Source organism: Hypomesus nipponensis, chromosome 22 (assembly GCF_054491055.1).
Source record: "Hypomesus nipponensis isolate SF chromosome 22, ASM5449105v1, whole genome shotgun sequence".
NCBI classification, from domain to species: Eukaryota; Metazoa; Chordata; class Actinopteri; order Osmeriformes; family Osmeridae; genus Hypomesus; species Hypomesus nipponensis.
In genome coordinates, this window is record NC_140382.1 from 2,608,559 (window position 1) to 2,627,612 (window position 19,054).

At 40.5% G+C, this 19,054-nt stretch overlaps 1 protein-coding gene across 15 annotated transcripts in view; it reads right to left on the minus strand.

Moving 5' to 3' along the window:
• The window catches only part of golga2 (golgin A2), a 142,188-nt gene that overhangs the window by 64,274 nt on the left and 58,860 nt on the right, over positions 1-19,054 (minus strand). For 14 of the 15 annotated variants that reach the window (XM_084686551.1, XM_084686544.1, XM_084686548.1 and 11 more), the window contains 8 exons: positions 18,941-19,028; positions 18,430-18,566; positions 16,941-17,159; positions 13,616-13,729; positions 8,886-9,110; positions 1,223-1,319; positions 963-1,054; positions 276-468 (listed from right to left, as the gene is read on the minus strand). In XM_084686551.1, coding sequence (XP_084542677.1) covers positions 276-468; positions 963-1,054; positions 1,223-1,319; positions 8,886-9,110; positions 13,616-13,729; positions 16,941-17,159; positions 18,430-18,566; positions 18,941-19,028 — 1,165 coding nt within the window. The remainder of the gene's footprint in view (positions 1-275; positions 469-962; positions 1,055-1,222; positions 1,320-8,885; positions 9,111-13,615; positions 13,730-16,940; positions 17,160-18,429; positions 18,567-18,940; positions 19,029-19,054) is intronic. The other variant, XM_084686545.1, reaches the window with a different exon arrangement.

Genomic DNA, 19,054 nt, shown 5'->3' on the forward strand with positions numbered 1-19,054 from the left:
ATACAAAAAAAGGAAAACTAAACATAAAAAAAATATATATATTTGTTCCAAGCAGAAAATACGGACCCTCTTCATGAGATCGTGTCACAAATGGTCCGCTGAATTTAAAATGCATGTATGGAATTCTTATGCAACCATGACATGCTGACTTAACATTGAGCAACACACATTCAATTATCCATTCTCAAAAACATTCAAGGACTTATTTTTATAAAAAATATATTTCTCAACTTTCAGTATCTTCCAAAGCCTATGGAACCCTATCTGTTGCTCACCTGTATGTTTGTGATTATTTCTTTGTTTGATGTCATGCTCATAGTCATGTGAACAGTGGTTGTAGTCTAGGTGACAGTCGTGGCTGTTACTGTGTTGTTGGTGCTCTATGCTCAGTTCTGCTGCCTGGTGGTGAGTGTCTAGGCTTGTTTCCTTTTCCAGGCTGCTCCTCATCTCATCCCTCTCCATCTCCACCTGGGCCAGAGCACACGACACAAAGTCAGCAGACAGGAAGTGTAAAAAAACAAAAAACATAATACGTGATTAAATAAAAAAGAAAGATTTTTTTTTATACAAGGCGGATACAAAACGGATAAACAACAATAGGTCCTTAACCCTTTAAGGAGTAGCGTCACATTGTGTGAGCATTTGAAAGATGGCGCCAGAGTGTAACATCCCAAATATGTGATTCGAACATTCCAATTGAATTTTTCGATAACCATGCGACAAACGCTTCAGAATGTACTAAATAGAAGGCTATTAGGAAACACTAACATGGTAGTAGCATTGCTAAGATTAAAATGCTAGGTAACTTAGCCCGGCAGCTAACTAAGCTAGCTAGCTACGGTTTAGGAAAAATAACTTGCGCTGTGTGGACTGTTGGAAATATTTGGAACTTTCTCAGCTGGGGTTATACTAAATGTTGGCAATGAGTATATGCAAAACAATGGGCAGCCTGTCCTCCTAACCATCTCTTCCCCGTTTTCAAAGTCCTTTGGTAGGATGATGGAGGAGGACTTCTGAGGGACTTCCTGTGGCAATTGGCTCTCCACTCCGTCTCCTGTGTGGCAGACCCACAAGTAACATTATTTTACTTGTTTATACAGAAAAGTCTCTTTTAAACACAGTAGACACCCTCTGAATGTTGTCTCATACAACATCTCAATGACAATGTTTTAAAGACAACATTGTATTATCATAATGACACAGACAATAACTGGCCTCTAACCTTGGTCTCTGAGGGGTGTGGGCAAAGTCGAGCTGTTGAGCTCCTGCACCTCTGTCTTAAGCTGCTGGTTGTCTCTGGTCAGATGTTCCAGAGTCTCCTGACAGGAATAACCAACATCTAAGAACACAAACTGACTTTCTCTCACACACACACACACACCCGCCATGTCAGGCATTCTAAGATGGTTGGCTAAAATACACTGAAATCCTCAGAGTTGTTTGCTTCATGTGTACATTTACATTACATTTACATTTAGCAGACGCTCTTATCCAGAGAGACTTACAGTAAGTATAATTATTCCCCCATAGGGTGAAGTGCCTTGCCCAAGGACACAACATCATTTGGCATGGCCGGGAATTGAACCGGCAACCTTCTGATTACTAGCCCGATTCCCTAGCCCAGGGGTGTCAAACTCAGATAAACAGTTTCACGAGCCTTTCTTACCCGGCATCATGGAGTCTAGCAGCTATACTTATTTAGCACTAGTGTTGCTACTGTATCCCTGCCTGTGTTTGAGCTGTTGTGCTGTTATACTCAGCAAGTATCGTGTTGTGGTGTCGGAGGACTGATTGAAAAGTGCATCATACATTTAAGTCATTAACTAAGACTTGCATGTACAGTAGGCTACGTAATGTCACATTAAATAATGTATTTAAACTCAAGCTTATATGGTGTGTCACTGTATATCAGTTGTAAAAATGACAGTAAAAAAAACTGACCCATCTGCAACCGACGCAGTCACACCCCACAATTTCCCCAGAAATTGTCCCAGGGGCGATTTTAAGATCAGACTCAGCCCCCAATGAGAATGTAACATGAATGATACATTTATGTATTATTATGCAAAATATTGAATGAAAACACTAAGGATGTCCCTTTCTTCATGAACTACCAGCATCAAATGATAATAAACAATATATTTTACAAATATATTGTGGGTGCTGAGATTACTTTAGGGGTGCTTGAGCACTCTTAAAAAGGGTTTAAACCATTGCCACTAAATTGTAGCCTCTCTAGTTACATTAATAAATGCATTGCAGGTCAATATAAGGTGTGCCCCTAAATGTTCTGCTTGCGCTCCTAAAATTTTCAGTCAGGGGCTACTGTGCTCCTAGTAAAAAAGTTAGTCTGGAGCCCTGCAGTCCCCTCTTTATTTTCACTAAGTTTCATGTCTCCCATTGGAGCGTTCTAGCGCCACCAACGGGTCCAAGTTGGAGTTGTGTTCACACAACTTTTTAACCGTATGACCGATTTTCAAAAATGAGGTTTCATTGGATTCCCTGGGTCAAGACGAGTTCAACACACCCTATGACGTCAATTTCCGGTTTTATAGATTTTCCACCATTTTGAATTTTAAGGAAACACGTTTTTTCGCTTCAATTACTTCTATTTTTGTCAAATCTTCCCCAGAATTGGCACACATTATCATCAGACCGGTTATATAAATTTTCCGCCATTTAGAAACTTAAGGAAAAAGGCTTTTTTCGATTCTCCTCCAATTTTTGTCAAATCTTCCCCAGAATTGGCACACATCATTGTCACAGCAACCCTCACTATACATTTTGAAGGGATATTTGGATCACTGGGCGTGGCCGCAGGAAGCAAAAATGTGTTTTGGCCAATAACTGTTGATTTGTTTGCTTTTATTTAGTGATTCCTTTGTCTCATGATATCTTGGGACATCCCGTGTGTGATACATGATAACTTGTGATAATAGCCAAATTGATGCGGCCGCCATTTTTTATTCATCGTTTTTTCTTTACTCTTCCGACACATGTTGTCCAATCTTCACCAAATCTGGCAGAGAGTATCCTCAGACCAAGCCTCACAAAGGCCCTCGCATGATTTTTTGATTTTCAGAACCGTTTACCCGGTACAGGCAATCAAAATGTGCCGTTAAGCCATCAAACAGGAAGTTGGGTCGTATTTCAGCAAATCTTTGATGGTTCACACCACACTTGCTGCGTTTACTCGTTCCCTCTTCTGAGGAGGTCTAAAATGTTTTCTGGGTCATTTGACTGCTTGGCCACCTCATTGCTGCTTGCAGGTATATTTAGTTGACTTTATTGTCTGCAATTTCAGTGAGGCGTGAGCATCATGACATTAGCCTCTGTTGGACAACACATGACAGCGGTTTGTTTTTTGTCGTTAAAATAATAAACATGCCTCACAAATACATTTTTGTTTTAGGATTTATTATGACATTACTCTAGATAATGACATTACAAGTAGGGCTGTGAAATGATTAAAACATTTTATCAAATTAATCACAGGTTTCTGTGGATTAATCATGATTAATTACATATTACCGATTTTCCGAATTTTTGTCATTAGTGTGCGTCTTAGATTTTGCGGTACCTTGATGCTCGAGTCACCCGTTGCCACTCGCAAAACTTTGGTGAACCCCTCGTCCTCAACAGTATAAATCGGTCTACAGCTTTTTGCAATACATTTGGCTCTGTGCTAGTCACCTTGTCACAGGCAGACTTAGTGAGGGCTCTACACTGTTCAGTGAGGGTGGTTTGGCGCATTCTACTTGAACTCCCCTCGCCGACCAATGCATGCTTCGCGTTGAGGTGGTATAGGTTACTTTAGGCTGGTATTGCTTCGGTGAAACGATAACATTCAGTCATTTAGCAGATGCTCTTATCCAGAGCAATAACGTATTTCCGCAGAGTGTGCATATCACTTTGGTTTTATTGGATGTTCCATCGTAGTTTTTTTGGAACACGATCTTCTCATCCATAAGTTGCAGATTGGGTGGAATTGTGGGTATTTTACGTTAAATGCGTTAAACATAAATAACGAATTAATCCTGTAATTTAATCATAAAGCGTTAATTTTCACAGCCCTAATTACAAGTCAATGATTCGTTGGTGAAATAATCATTAGATACCTGTATGTGTAGCTCACTATAACGTTGTACGCGACACTAGTTTAAAAAAATAATAAAAAATAAATAAATAAAGCGCTGGAAGCCAACGAACAGCGTACATTTTTCAATTGGTGAAAACTACTAACCTGAACTTCCAATGCCACAACCTAAACTTTGACAATCTGTTCATAAAGGTCTCCTCTATAGGGCTCAGCAAACATTTTCCAGTTTGTATTTATGTCCGACGAGTGCCCTTGTTTTAGAACTACTGTACATTTTGAGCGTTACAAACTGCCCTTCGCTCTATATAGCTAGTTAGCCTTCCACGGGCATTTCTCTCCCGTCAGCACTAAAAGCATATGGATAGAGAGAAAATTGTGCCTTGTTTTCACTCATTTAAACCGATTGACCTCATATTCCGTTTTCATATAGTTGAAACATAGGCCTACATCTACGAATGTGTAGTCTCAAATATACAATGGATATAAAAAGTCTACACACCCGTTAAAATGCCAGGTTTTGTCAAAGGAGAAAAAAAAATTAAAATGTAAAAACATTTGAGAAAGATAAATCAATTCATAACTTTTTTCCACCTTTAATGTGACCTGTAACATGAACAATTCAATTGAAAAACAAACAAATCTTTGAGGGGAAAAACAAACTAGAATTACCGAATTGCATAAGTGTGCACACTCTCTAATAACTGGCAGGGCTCGACAATAACGATGGCCCGGGGCCAGTAAAAAGTAACGTCGGGACAGTTAAACTAGCAACTCACTGGCCCGATCGGGCCATTGCAAATTATTGATTGAAAAAATAAAAGTGCATTATAAAAGTTTACATCCTTCATATGTTTTGCTATTTGCTAAATGCATAAATAACTTTGCAGCTCGTAGGGCACACAGTTTGCAAATCAAGAGTTGAGTAGTGAGTGACGAGTGGTTGTCAAATTGTAATTCTATAATGTTGATACATTTTTAACAACTGGAGCGAGACTGGCGCGAGATAAAGTGAAGATGGCAGCAAAGTAGAGCTAAGAGCTCAAACGGAAGCAACTTTTTTTATGGAAATAAGATGCACTGTGTTGTCTATTGTATTTTCCCTTCTAAAGCAGACAAAAGTGGATCTTTTTACACTGGCACCGACAATTTTTGAAAACAATCCCTGACCAGCCATGCTAGCAGACAGCACCTGGTGTCTTCCATTTTCATCTTCCAGGCCGTTGACCAAGCTGGTCAGGTATTATTCAATGACTTATAACAACGGCATATAAAAAAATAAATTAAAAAAAACGGCTTATAACAACAGCATATCACGTAATTAAGACGGGCCAGTCGTTCGCCTCGTTCCCCAGAAGGGGTGCAAACTCACCAGGGATGAAAAAGGTGACAAGGATCCGAACCCCTTTGGGGGTCCGGGGCATACTCCTCGGGGAATATATATATATATATATATATATAAAATGTGCATAGTCAGTGAACACTTAAATGAATTTGAGGATTATAGGTAACATGACCAAAAAGCTATTGAAGTTTGAAGGTTTATTTTGAATAAAGAATTATTTTTAATAACTTTACAAAATAAAGGCTTTGCAGCATGAATGCATACATCTTCAACAGTTTAACATTATTTCAACAGTATTAGTTCATGTTGTTGAGAAGCTATTGACTTTTGAAACTTGTGATTTGTTGATGGTCCCTAAACATACACGTTGTTTAGGCAGCCAACATCATTGGCTAAGCGGCCGGTCGTAGCGGTGCTAACACCAGTTAAAACAACACAATAGCCTACTGGGCGTCAGAATATCTGTTAAATATCGAACTTCAAACCAACTTTACCACGGTCATTCACAAGCCTAAAATACAATACAATCAAATCATCTATGTCCATGACTGCACCTTTAGCTTGCGCTGGGTAGCCTATGTGCCCCACACATAACTGAACTGCCCGCAATAAAGGTAGGCTAGATCATTATCCCGAAAATAGCATTTCGTGGCCACAAATTAGCATTTCGTGACTACGAATTTCAGCTGTCATGTCTGGGGCTCTGGGAGTTACAGACCCGAAGACTCGAAATAAAAAGCGTGCGTGTCATGTTGACATTGTTGACAAACAACAAGCTTGAAAACATATTCATGACAGCTTGCTATTACAGACTAGTATATTTGGAGGACCCCGCCCCCAGACAAATATTTTTATTGCAGATCATTTTAACTGGGGTGTGTAGACTTTTTATATCCACTGTACATAGAAATACCGGCGTATTCAAACAATCCCCTCAGTGGAAGTTGGCTAGCAACAAGTTAGCAGTAACTGACCTTCAGTGACAGGTGAGGGGAGGTGCACAAAGGACAAACTTATTAGTGGTATCTTGCTTCCAACTTTTGATTTCACAACCCAGTCATTTGGAGCAGATAAACATCTAAAAGGACCAGGATCAATGAGTATAGGTTCTGATATAGAGCGAGTGTTAAGGGTTAAGAGAGCTGACAAAGTTGAATGTGCTTTTTCTTACACGTGCTTGAATGTGCTTTCTCCTTACAACGTAGATAGCCGGTCACATGAGCGCCGTGTCTTCAGACCAGGGATGTTGTTACTGTTCAGTATTGCTTCCAGTAAATGTGTTATATTAGCCAGTTTTTCAAAACTAGATTAAGCTTATTTATGTTTTGGAGGCATATTTTTAGATCACATATGTGATGGTTCAAATGCAGGTCTCACAGCGTAACGTTGCATATATGCGATTTCGAACATTCAAACTGAATATTTTCAGATGGACAAAAACTATGCCACAAATGCTTTAGTATGGCTTCAAAATTTACTAATGAAAGGGCTAAATAGTAACACTAGCATGGTAGTAGCACTGCTATGAGTATTATGCAAGCTAAAGCTAACTAAAGCTAGCTAGCTACCTTTTCGGGAAAAATAACTTGCGCTTTGGGGACCGTTGGAAATACTTAGAACTCACGTGTCTAAAAATATTAGTTATTAAATTCCAGGGCAATAGAAAACATACCGTACGCACTTAATTTTGTTTCCCAAGTGTTACACAACGGCATGCTGTCAGATCGCCTATACTCGTGCATTGCTTGGTATCATTGTTCCTGTATAAAGTGCAGCATATATTCCAGTGCGGTTTATACTCAGATTTACAAACCATTATTTGCTGTAGATAAAAGTTCTCTTCCCATGCAGTGTACAGCGGACGCTAATGTTTTTGTCACTTTTTACCGCGTCAAACTCAAAGTAATGTCGGTACTTCCAATCATTAAACGCTGCTCTCTCCCGCACTCCATACAGGGACATGCACAGGTACGGGCTATTGTTGCCCGGGCAACAGCCTGTTTTATTGTAGCTGCATACCATAAACCCATCATTAGTAATGTTAAATAACATTTGATTGCGATATCATCCAGTTCTGTGTTCATTTATTTTGCCACCATAACGTCAGCGTCGCCCTCTGCCCCCAAGTCAAATGACATTGTTTGTCTTCTCTTGCCAGTGCACTGCGAGTGAAGCTCGAGGGAAAACCCTTTCACTTAACGTGACTTTTTGAAGTAATGGATATAATGAGAAATGCCCTGTGAATAGTAAAAAAATAGATATATCCAGTTGTGTATAATATTTGCAATATTTGCATCATGTCACGCTACCTTGCATCAAAAAAAAGAAAGGGTCTACACAATAGCCAATCGGAAAATAGCACCATTGTATCTGGGTAAGATTTAATACAACAACCAATGGAAAAAAAGCATACCCTGTAATTTTTCACGTGATTCTGCTACAGCGTCTTCCGAAAGTTTCGTTCATCTACAGAGCAAACCACTGTAGCTCGGGCATCACTTTGAGCAGTCATGATCTCCTGTTTTAATGTTACAACAAATTCACAAATTGTTTGACACAAACAATGACAACTTGACTGCTGTTAGAAAACGTTTCCCAGATAATTAGCATCAGTTTTTTTATGAGTGTCTGTAACTTAACCAACAGTTTTACAGCCTGTTCACTGACAACACCTGCTATAAACAAGTAGTCCATCAATGTAGCCAGTGTTTATCGGTGAAACTAACTGCTCAGGTAATTAAAAGCCACCCGCATCAACCAATGGTTAGCTTTTCGTTGGCGTAGTTGGTAGTGGTGGCGCTTGAGATGTCAGAGGTGGCAGGTTCGAAACTAATATAGGCCCGATACCTCCCACGGAGCTTGCAATCCCACGCCTGTTACGTATATTAGGCCTAGTCATATTTTCGTTATCACACAATGACTGACATATTGTCACATTATAAACATCTCTTTCCCGGAATAATTGTATTAGCACTAAATACATTTAAGTGTTTTGCATAGTCAATGTTACAGGTCACTTTTGAAAAAATGTCATTAATGTTGAAACCCTGATGGGGGGGGGGGGAGAGGGAAATGTCACTCTTGCCTGTCTTCAAAACTTTAGAGCCCTGCTTATATTGGCGTATAATTATGCATTGTTACATGAATCAAAGCTATCCTATGTAGCAGCAGCAGCTGACATAGCTCCTTAATATCCAGTCTTACATTATTGTGCACTCTGTAGAGAAGAGAGAGGCTCAGGGATGGGATGGTAATTCCCCTGCATTGTTCAACTAGTTTGTTTTATCTTAGGACCCACATTTCACATGTGATGGCACAATGTCCTCATCAACATCAACAAACCCTTATAACAGAATACGATGAGGTTGTATATGGTTAAACATTACTTCATCTTCATCTAAATAATACCCATCATATTATTCAATTACAGTAAATCCCTCTCACCAGGGTCTGTTCCAGCCGCTTCTGGTTCATCTCCAGCTGGACCCGTCCCTCGGCCTCATTGTGCTGCAGCTGGTCCATTAGCTGGCTGTGCTGCAAGTAGTGTTGGTGCAGCTCCTCCCTCTCAGTGGCCAGGTTCTGGTAGCCTGCAGAGTACTGTTGAAGATAGGCCAACAGCTGATCCCTCTGTTCCTGCAGTGCCTGCGACTCCTTGGACTTGTGATCCAACTTGGGGAAGGGAGAAGAGGTTTTTAACACCAGAAGCACCGAGCCGGATTTCCCTACCTTTAGCGCAGATAGGGGTTGAATAACCCTGAGTTTTCAGACAGGGACGTTGTTACTGACACATAATTACGGTGGCCCACGGGTGCACACCACACCAACATTAGCGAAGCAAACAAATGTTGAAAACACAACACCATTAACACACAACACCATTAACAAAAACGAAACATTTATAAAAACGCTACATTTCAAAATCAATCTACTACTTACAACACAACAGCATTGGTTCACACCAGCAACATCAGCTGAGAACACCGCAGCATTAGCCGAGAACACCGCTGCATTAGCACAAAACACAACGACATTCGCAGAAACGCTGCATTTCAAGTTCACACCAAATCGTTCTCCAGACCACTAGGGGCAGTGCAAAGAGAACAATTTGTTGTGAACTTGAAAAGCAGCGTTTCTGCAAATGTTGTTGTGTTTTGTGCTAATGCTGCGGTGTTCTCGGCTAATGCTGCGGTGTTCTCGGTTAATGCTGCGGTGTTCTCCGCTAATGCTGCGGTGTTCTCAGCTGATGTTGGTGCTGTGAACCAATGCTGTTGTGTTGTAAGTAGTAGATTGTTTTTGAAATGTAGCGTTTTTATAAATGTTTTGTTTTTGTTAATGTCGCTGTGTTGTGTGTTAATGTTGTTGTGTTTTCAGCTTTTGTTACGTTCACTCACTCATTGTACAAAATATGGGCATCCATTGCAGCCAGATGTAAGAGGTTGTAAAATACTCATTTATACTTCTCGATATTTCAGAAATGCTATTGTAAGATATTTTATTGAGTGGGCAGTTATAATGTTAAGAAGAAAAGGGGGACTTTGATTGTGAAGGAGTAAGTCGAAGAGAGTGGAAACAATAATGTGTGGCCGGCACAACACCGTCCAAATCGAGGAGTCAGAGCCCTGTAGTCTGTCCGTCTATTATAAATAATGAGCCTTCAAGACCAATCGGTTACACATTTTGTGAATCCAATGACCATAACAGCCCATGCCGTCATCTCCTCAGGCCTACCTTATATTCATAAATGGTTTAGACCATTTGCTAAATAGTTGTCAACTATCAAAGTCATATAATATGATTTGTTTCGCTCATGTGTGAATATGCTAAATGCATTTATTAGTGATGTTTATCAGCTGTACAAAACATATTTGCATTTTACGATTACAATTATTGTTTCCGGTATGTCTTGACTTAAAAATTGCGCTTACCGGTCAACACAAACGCCCTTGTAAAGCTAAAGCACTTAATAGAATTCACAAACATGTAATTTTGCAGATAATTATAGTAGTAGTGGGCATAGATACATTTTTTAAATCTAGATTAATATCACTGTAATCTTGGCGTTAATGGCTCGTTTGAATGTGTGCTACCCAAATAATGACAAAGTAAGTCTTTGAAAACGGGTTTCTCAAGCCAGGTGGCGCATTAGACTAGGGGCTCATCTCCTGTTTCCAAAATGCATCACAAACTGCTTGAGAAAGCTGTTCTACTATGATAATTGGTGATGAAAATAAATTATGTTCAATAAGATGTACTTGTGTTTATTAACTGTTTATTAGATTAGTTAGCTTGGCTGATAAAGCTGTGCTGACGGCTTGCCTCGGTTGCACTCAAACATAGTAACGTAGTTTGACGACAACTCTTCCCCTGCGCTACATTAGTGCTTGGCCCGGCATTTTCCGCATTAGCTAATGCTTTACGTTTAGGTAGTATTTGAGACTGGAAGAACTCCTAAAGTAAACTAATTCCGCACAAGGTGCAAACAACCTTAATCTTGTCGAGGTTTCCATTGGGAAGTTTCTTAAAAATATATTTTCCCTGAAGCAAACCAGGCGGCTTCATAGCTGCATCCGTGTTAGCACGTCACATTTGATGTGATAATTTCATACACAAGGAATAAACAGTGCAATTCTGCTAGGTATACATCCGTGCTAAAATACCAAGGTGAAAGTCATCATAGCTTGCGTAGTATAGACCCAGCTCCCAACCCTACTTTGAGAATAGATTAACGGCAATATATTTTTTTCGCGTAATCGTCAGGCAAAAAATTTAAGGTGTGAGAGAAATAAGGCATATGTACAAAGTTTAAGAATTTGTGGACTTACACTGGAAATTGCATCACTTTGAAAATTGACAAAGTGGGGCATGGTCTGTAGCGCCAGCTATTGTCTCACATGGGCCATTTTTGGAGTAGTAGTTAATAGTGGACTGTAAATTCAATGTCTCAAATTTCACAAAGTTTTACATTTCTGTTCTAGGGGCTGCCCTGTAGAAGAAAATCCATGCTGCAGACATTATGGGTTCTGGAGACATTTTTGTTCCCCATGAGCAATAAGACATGCATTCCAACTTTCAGACATTTTGGCCTGATGGGGTCAAAATGTCATCCTTTTGAAAGTCACAGCTTTGATGCTCAGGTTGGGCCCATGCTTTTTTTTTTTTAAAGTGTAAGTCTAGTCCTTAGTTTCATTGTGCCCAAGAAGAAGAAAAAATGACCAAGGTTCGGTTGATTCAACTTTAGTTCTGGACTTCTGGACTTAACATTAGCTTTGGCCAAACTAGCCGCAGAATGTCTTAACAGTCTGCCACCCTTTCCAGAAAGCCTTGGATGTAGGCGCGTGGCTCCAAGCTTGCGCGTGTCAGGGGCCTGGATTTGTCAGTGAGAATTTGGACCACGCAAAGTGAGGAAAGGAAGGCAGTCATTGGAAGAGGCCCGAGCATTTTGCCAAGCATGCATATTTCAAATATTCACAATAAAGCAGATTTTTACCTAACATTTAATTTCTCAGGTGTGTAATAAACATTGACAACAGTCTTCATATGATCTTGTGATTGAATCAGAGTATTGTTTTAAGACTAGAGGATGTGTAAAGCGTTGGCGTAAAATGTAAGCGTTAATTTTTTTTATTTGGGTGTGCTTGCCAACTGGCTAGGCTCAACCTATATTCTCTCATATGTATTTGGGTGTGCTTGTAGTTTATCTGCCTGAGCCCTCTCCAGAGAGACGCAGTCATTAGCTGAGAACTGGTGTTTTAGTCTCTCTGAGTAGTCGTTTAGCCTCTCACCGCCTTGCTAAACCTGTTCTTCAACTCCTTGAATCTGCCTCAATCCCCACTCCTAAACACTTCCTCCTTGTCCAACCTCAGCCTTCTGAGTTTTGCTGTGAACCAGGGTTTGTCGTTGTTGTAAATCAACCTGGTGCGTGTCGGTATATTGCAGTTGTGGAAGAAATTTAGATTTCCTGTGTGCTTACATTATTCACTAATCAAGAGAACTAGTCATTGGATACTAGTTAGTATGTTCTCATGTAAGCTTGCTATTAGTAAGAGTAGATTGTGTCTATGTGTCAGGGTTAATAGATGTTTGAGATCAGGAGAAAGTACTGGCTAAATGGTCCTTGTCATGACTACAAGGAGAGCTCCAACTATGAACTCTGTAGTTTGAGTGGTCATGTGTTGGGAGCTGTGAATCTCTTTCTCTGAGACTGTTGTAACGTCATTACTGCCTGACTGTCACTATCTATGTTTACATTCTTGTGCCCTATAAAAGATGGTCCTCTGGCCTTCAGAGCGGAGAGAGACTTGATTGAGACCTAAGCCTGGTGTTGTGTTGTCATTTATTGTCAGAGGTCTGGTTCTCTCCCAATCTGCAGATTGATAAATACTTATTAAAATCCAGAACTCAACTGAACTTAGTCACTCCGTTTATGAAGAGACGGAAAAACACTTTCTTCATCACAGTCCTCACAGAAGATGATGTATGACGTTACAGCCTCTGAGCTCATCCAGACTATTGGTAGCAGTTGTGAACATATCCCAGTCAGTACAGTCCAAGCATGCCTGCAAATCCTCCATAGCCTCACTGTTTTGATGTCCTCACTGCAGGTTTACAGAGCTTTAGTTTCTGGCTGTATGCAGGAATCAGGTGGACCATGGCATTGTCAGTGTCCCCCAGTGCTGCTCGGGGGGTAGGCTCTACTGACTGTAGTGTAGCAGTGATCCAAAGTGTTCCCTTCTCTGGTTGGGCATTTAATGAATGGTCTGTATATGGGTGAGATTTCCTGAAGTCGCACCAACCCTTTTACCTCTCCTACGACGCTTCGCTGCGAGGACAAAGCCGAGAGTGGCTTTGACTATAATGTCTGCTAATTCTGCTATAGGAAGCAGAAAAGTGGGAATTAAATCCGTAGTTGTTTCCATGATCTTGAGGAGCTTGTCCATTGTCAGAGAACTCAGGGAATCTTGGAAGAACACTGAGTTACAAGACAAAACGCGACAAAACAGCACGCACCAAGGCTGCCATTCGCAGCACTATCTTGGATCAAATAGGTATCCTCTCTGGCTCCGCTTAGGCAAAAGATGGATGACGATGCTGACAATACATTTGTTATTCATGCCCAGTAACCCCTTAACCAATTAAATGTGTGCATGAGTGAGAATGTGTGTGCACCCACCCACCTGCTCCTTGAAGTTATGCAGGTCCACTTGCAGCTGTCCCATTTTTCTTGCCAGCTCCTTTTTTACATGCTGCTCCGATTGGATGGCACTAGTTAGCTCCATGTTCTCATTAGTCTAAGAATTGGATCACAGGAAATAACAATATAATAATTATGTCAGGAAATACATAAAGTGGTGGGGGGGAGAGATAAAAACCCAAGACGCTGACAGCAAGCACACCCTATAACTGGTGTGATTGGTGATTGTTGTTCAGGTGTTACTTGAAACCGCAAGCATAGAAAATACTTTCTCAGGACTAGGTGTAAAAAAAGATGTACAAAAGCAGTTTATTCCAAGTTCCACAGGTTTGGGTAATCTTCCTTTACAAAAAGTATTCCCAACCAACCAACTAACTTAACTAGCACTGCTACAACTATGGTAGAAAAGTTGCTCCACCGCTGACAAAGTGCCACATTAAAATTCTTACTCCAAAGCATGTGAAAGAGCAAAGTCAGCCTGTCTTAAAGGGACAGTTTTTATGGCAGCTGTAGTTTGTGTGTGTGCTTGTGTTTAGTTTAACACTTACAAATAACTACAAATAATGCAAACCGCAAGTGTGTGTTTATGTATATGTATCATATAATTTTAAATTCAAATAAAGTATCGTTTTGTCTGCATTGATATCATATAACTTTAATTTACAAATTACGTAAACCTGAACTTGAGACGACGGGGGACAGGGCACTTATTTCGTTTTCTTCCCTGGAACAGATTTTATGTTCCAATTTTGGAGGGTTGGCGCTGTCTTGGTGTCTAGGGCTACATCAAATACCCCTTTTTGTCTGCTAAACTGATGCACTAGTTCATACGTGACTGGTGAAGACCTCACCCTTTCTGTTATTTTAACTGTTTGATGCTCCTCTGCATTCCTGCTCAATTCTCTCTGTCCCCCCTCCACACCTCCCCTTTCCTTCGATGGACAGCAAGAAAGTTCCTGGTCCCTTCCCTTTCTGTTCATCCATCTACCTGGCTGTCCTGTGATGCTGCAGCGATCACACAACTCCAGCCCTGTGGCCAACACTGCTTAACCCTTGTGTTATCTTCGGGTCATTCCGACCCATCAGTCATTGTGACCCACCGTCGTATTGCGACAACTTTACCGCATACAAAAACAAAGTGAAGCATTTTCTTCTAACCGTCGGGCTGTCTCAGACCCCCCACATTGCGACGGTTAAAAGAAAATAATTTTAGTTTGTTTTTGTATTGGGTAAAATTGGGTAAAATGATGGTTCGTTATGAACCTTTGGCTCATCTAACCCGAAGGCAGCACAAGGGTTAAACTGACATTCGCCAACTTTGGAAGTGTTCACAACACATCTGACCTATCTTTCTCAATCAGCAACTCACTGGACCCCCAGTAACTTTGACAAAAGATTCCTTTGCCTTCAATTTAACATTAGTGTATAAATGTGGCCTGCAACCTACAAAACTGTTATTGTATGACATTGTTGTGGTGTTGAACGACAATATTGCATAACCATAACAATATTGTGGTTAGTAGTTAGTTAATGTATTAATCTTCATTTTGCACCAGACAGACATGTCAAAAGTCTATTCTCACACTTTAACATAATATAGTAATTGCTTTTATATCATGTCATGAACGTAAGAATATTTATAACAAAAAATCTAATCTGCTTTCAAAAAAAAAAAAAAAATAAGGGGAATAAACTACATAAACAACATTTCATGTGTGTGCCCACCATATGGCCACCTGGCAACAGCAGGGCAGGCAACTGTAGATTATCAAGCCCTTTCTCCTTCTGCTCTGTCAGTTTAGGTAAATCGACCACAGTTCCAGGCAACTTTTTTTGAAATAAACAAATAAATGGGGTAATAGTTTACCCATATTGGATTGGTTTCAAACTTGGCAAAAATCTTCTATGAAAAAGCTAGTAGTATGAGCGAGGTTCGAGAATAGAAAAATTATTGGGTGGAGATAGTTTTGGATATGTTGACTTGAGTTAATAGAATAAAACCGACCGGACAAGCTGGGTACCTAATCAGAAATGCAATACCACCAACATCCACTGGAGTCTTTGCCTCAAGCCGAGGAGTAAGGGGTGGGTTTTTCCCCTACTAAGCGCCGTTAGGGGTCTAATGACCGTTGGGTCTTCAAATAGTCTTCAGACATTGTTACAGATAGTGTTGCTTTCGTCAACGAAAATTATGACTAAATATCGTCGTCAACAAACCTTTATCAAGTGACGAAAACGAGACGCAACGTAAATGCTGGTGATGTAACGATGACTATAATTAAATGTATAATGCAATATCGTTGACGAATAAAAACGAGACAAAATGTAGTTTACAAAATAAAAACGAGACAAAATGTTATAACGCTATTTTGTCTCGTTTAGTAGCGTTATTATTATTAGCTTACTCATGAGGCTGTGCTTAATGTGTCTCATTTTAACGTTATCTTTAGACGTAAGCTTGGAGCTTACGTCTGGAGCTGAAACCGACTGAGAGTGAGACAAACGTGAGTGCTAAATAAGTATTTAGTTGCTAGGCTCCATGACGCCGGGTAAGAAAAGCTTGTGAAACTGCTCACCAAAAGAACGAAGGGGAACCCACTTGTCTGGCAGATTACGACGTTCGTAGGAACCTTGCGAAAAATTGCCTAAACTTCCCGAGACTTTTAGCTAGGTTTATAGGTACCTAGTGAAAAACTGCCTCAACTTTCCATGACTTTTAGCTACGGTAGTAATACAGAAGGAACACTGATAACACTGTCTGACTAACGTCGTATCTATGCGTTGTTGCTAACGTGTGCTGACATTGTGCACACCTAATGAATTCAACATTTGTAGGTCGCACGTGCGCGAGTGTTTGTAAAAAATGCTCGCACTGTCTCTAAAACTGGTCGCAAAATGTGACCATTTGGTCAGTCTAGAGCCCTGAAATGATACTGTTTAGCCTTGTGTGTAGAGAAGCCACCCCCAAATGAAACTGTAGGCAAGGTCCAGGCTTAGGTAACATACAAGACAATTATCTTGGGGCTGAGGACTAAGAAGAGTTGGGGGTTTGTTTAAAGGAGATACTGTTTGACAGAGCTAAAAGGGAGACTTAGGTCTGGTGACTGTTAGCTAGTGGGGGTAGGGTTGATGTTGTAAAGGTCCACTGCAAGGGATGCACACAGGCAAACACACATGCATGCAAAGGTCTATGCAAGGGAGCCAATGAAAGGAGAGCCATGTGACAGTTGTATGAACCAATGACTGAAGAGCGGTTTTGTTTAAATAGGTATTTAGGAAACAAAGCTAGCAAGCTTGCTAGGTCTCACCAGTTTGACAAAGCCATTTTGCAGCTCAGCCAGTTGGTCCTTGAGTGTGCGGTTCTGTGCTAGTGCACGGCTGATGGTGGCCTTGTCGCTCTGCACGTCGTCCAGCATTCGCCGACGGTCTTCAGCTTCCCCTGCCTCCTGTTCTGCATGCCTCTCCAGCTCTGCCACACGTTCCTCCTGCTCCAAGCACATACGACTGAGCTGCTCATTGTCTCGCAGCTACCGAAGCAGAGGGGAAAAAGAGAATTGTATGAAATTGAGGTAACAATATCTGAGAGATGCTTGTAATGATGGTATTTTAGCACTCACTATAAAAGTGCATTTTAGTTGTTTTGTCATTGTAAGAAAAGGCGAGTAGACTGCAATAGTGTGTGTGCAGGGTTCAACATTAAAGCTGGCCCATTGGCCAGTAAAGTCTAACATCGGGCCAGTAAACAAAAGTAGTCAGTGTTTGGGTTGTCCCCTTTCCTGCTTCAATTTGTGCTTATTCCATAAAAAATGCTTATGTACTTCTCCTCCCTTCGTGTGTGATACTACCGGTGTTGTCTTTTTGACCAATCATATTTGATGGCACGTCTGTTTTGACCAATCATTTAGCATTTTAGAGCGGGACCAAAACATGGCATCTCAACTGAAAAGTTACATTTTTGCGATGTACCTAGCTAGCCATGAATTAACTTACTTGGGCTACTTGCTGGACAACATTGTCCGGGTTTCCAAGATTCGTTAAGAAGCTCTCAATGCTAAGACCTTCTTAAGAACGCTCTAGAACGCTCTTAAAACGCTCTTAGAACGCTCCTAAGAAGCTCTTAGCATTAAGAGCTTCTTAACAAATCTGGGAAACCCGTACATTGTCAGTTGGCAGTTACTCTAAACAAATTTCCAGCAAACTTAGGTTAAACAGTCTTTCTAAAATACATCTGATGATTTAGATTTTTTGGGTATACTTTTATTTAGCCTAGCATAAACTAATTTCCTATTCTCAGATAAGATAGATAAGGCTGACACAGTAGTTGAATCAGTTTGTTTCGAAGGGTTTTCTTTATGGCTAGATAACTAGCAGAAACTAACACAATATAAAGTGGAGATTTTTTTTTGTGGAGATGCTGTGAGTTTGATCTAGGCTACATGTTAATGAATAGGCTTATATGTTTACATTCAATCTCTAGATAACGCATAATAAACGTTGTTGATGGTGGTCCGATACAACTGTTTTAATGCTGTTTGTGCAGTGGGAAGAGACTGGATCAGATAAGTTATACTGAAATTCTACAAATACAACTGGGGGCCCTCTTGTGGTGCCGGGCCTAACACACACAACCATAAATCATGCTTTTATATAGGCTAAAGCAGCACATAATGACATTGTTTTGATTCAGTCCTGGATAGTAGATTTCAGACCAACACATACTGTCAGTGAGAAAAAAAAGTTTACGTTGAACCCTGGCATGTGTGAGAGAGAAAGAGAGTGAGTGGGTGTATTCCTCACTTGAGCCTGGTAGTGTATGTCAAGGACTTTCTTTTCCTGCTGTAGGCTGCTCAGAGCCTCCTGTAGGAACATTTCTCTCTCTGAGGGCCCCTGGGACAGTGGGTCTGCCTGGGCCTTGCCTTGCAGGGACTGCTCCGCTGAGAATAAGGCAAACAGTTTCTGTTGTTTTAATTATTTCGTAAACGTTATACACTCCATAACAAGCTTTACAAACAGTCCATTGTTAATGGCCATATTTTATTTGAATCTCTTTCATTCTACCTGGATTGGTTTAAGAATCTCTTTAGAAGAATAGACCAGGCAGAAATGGCATCTGGTTTATTTAATATTACTGTGACAAACAAAAAGGATGATTGCATTTCCATTCCTAAAAATTGGGTCTCTATAAGACTTCAAAAAAGGTGTGCTCGGTTGTGTAAAAAAAACTAAACTGAAAATGATAACAAAAAATATATATTAAACACAACACATTGCTGACTACCAAATGTAGTTGGTGGATTAAAGGTCATACATGCAGAATTCTTTAACTCCACAATGGTAGCCTCAAGTTCCTGGACCTGGTTGATTCTCCTGTCTCTTTCCTCTGCAACTAGGGCCACCTGAAAAGGACGCACAGACAAACATC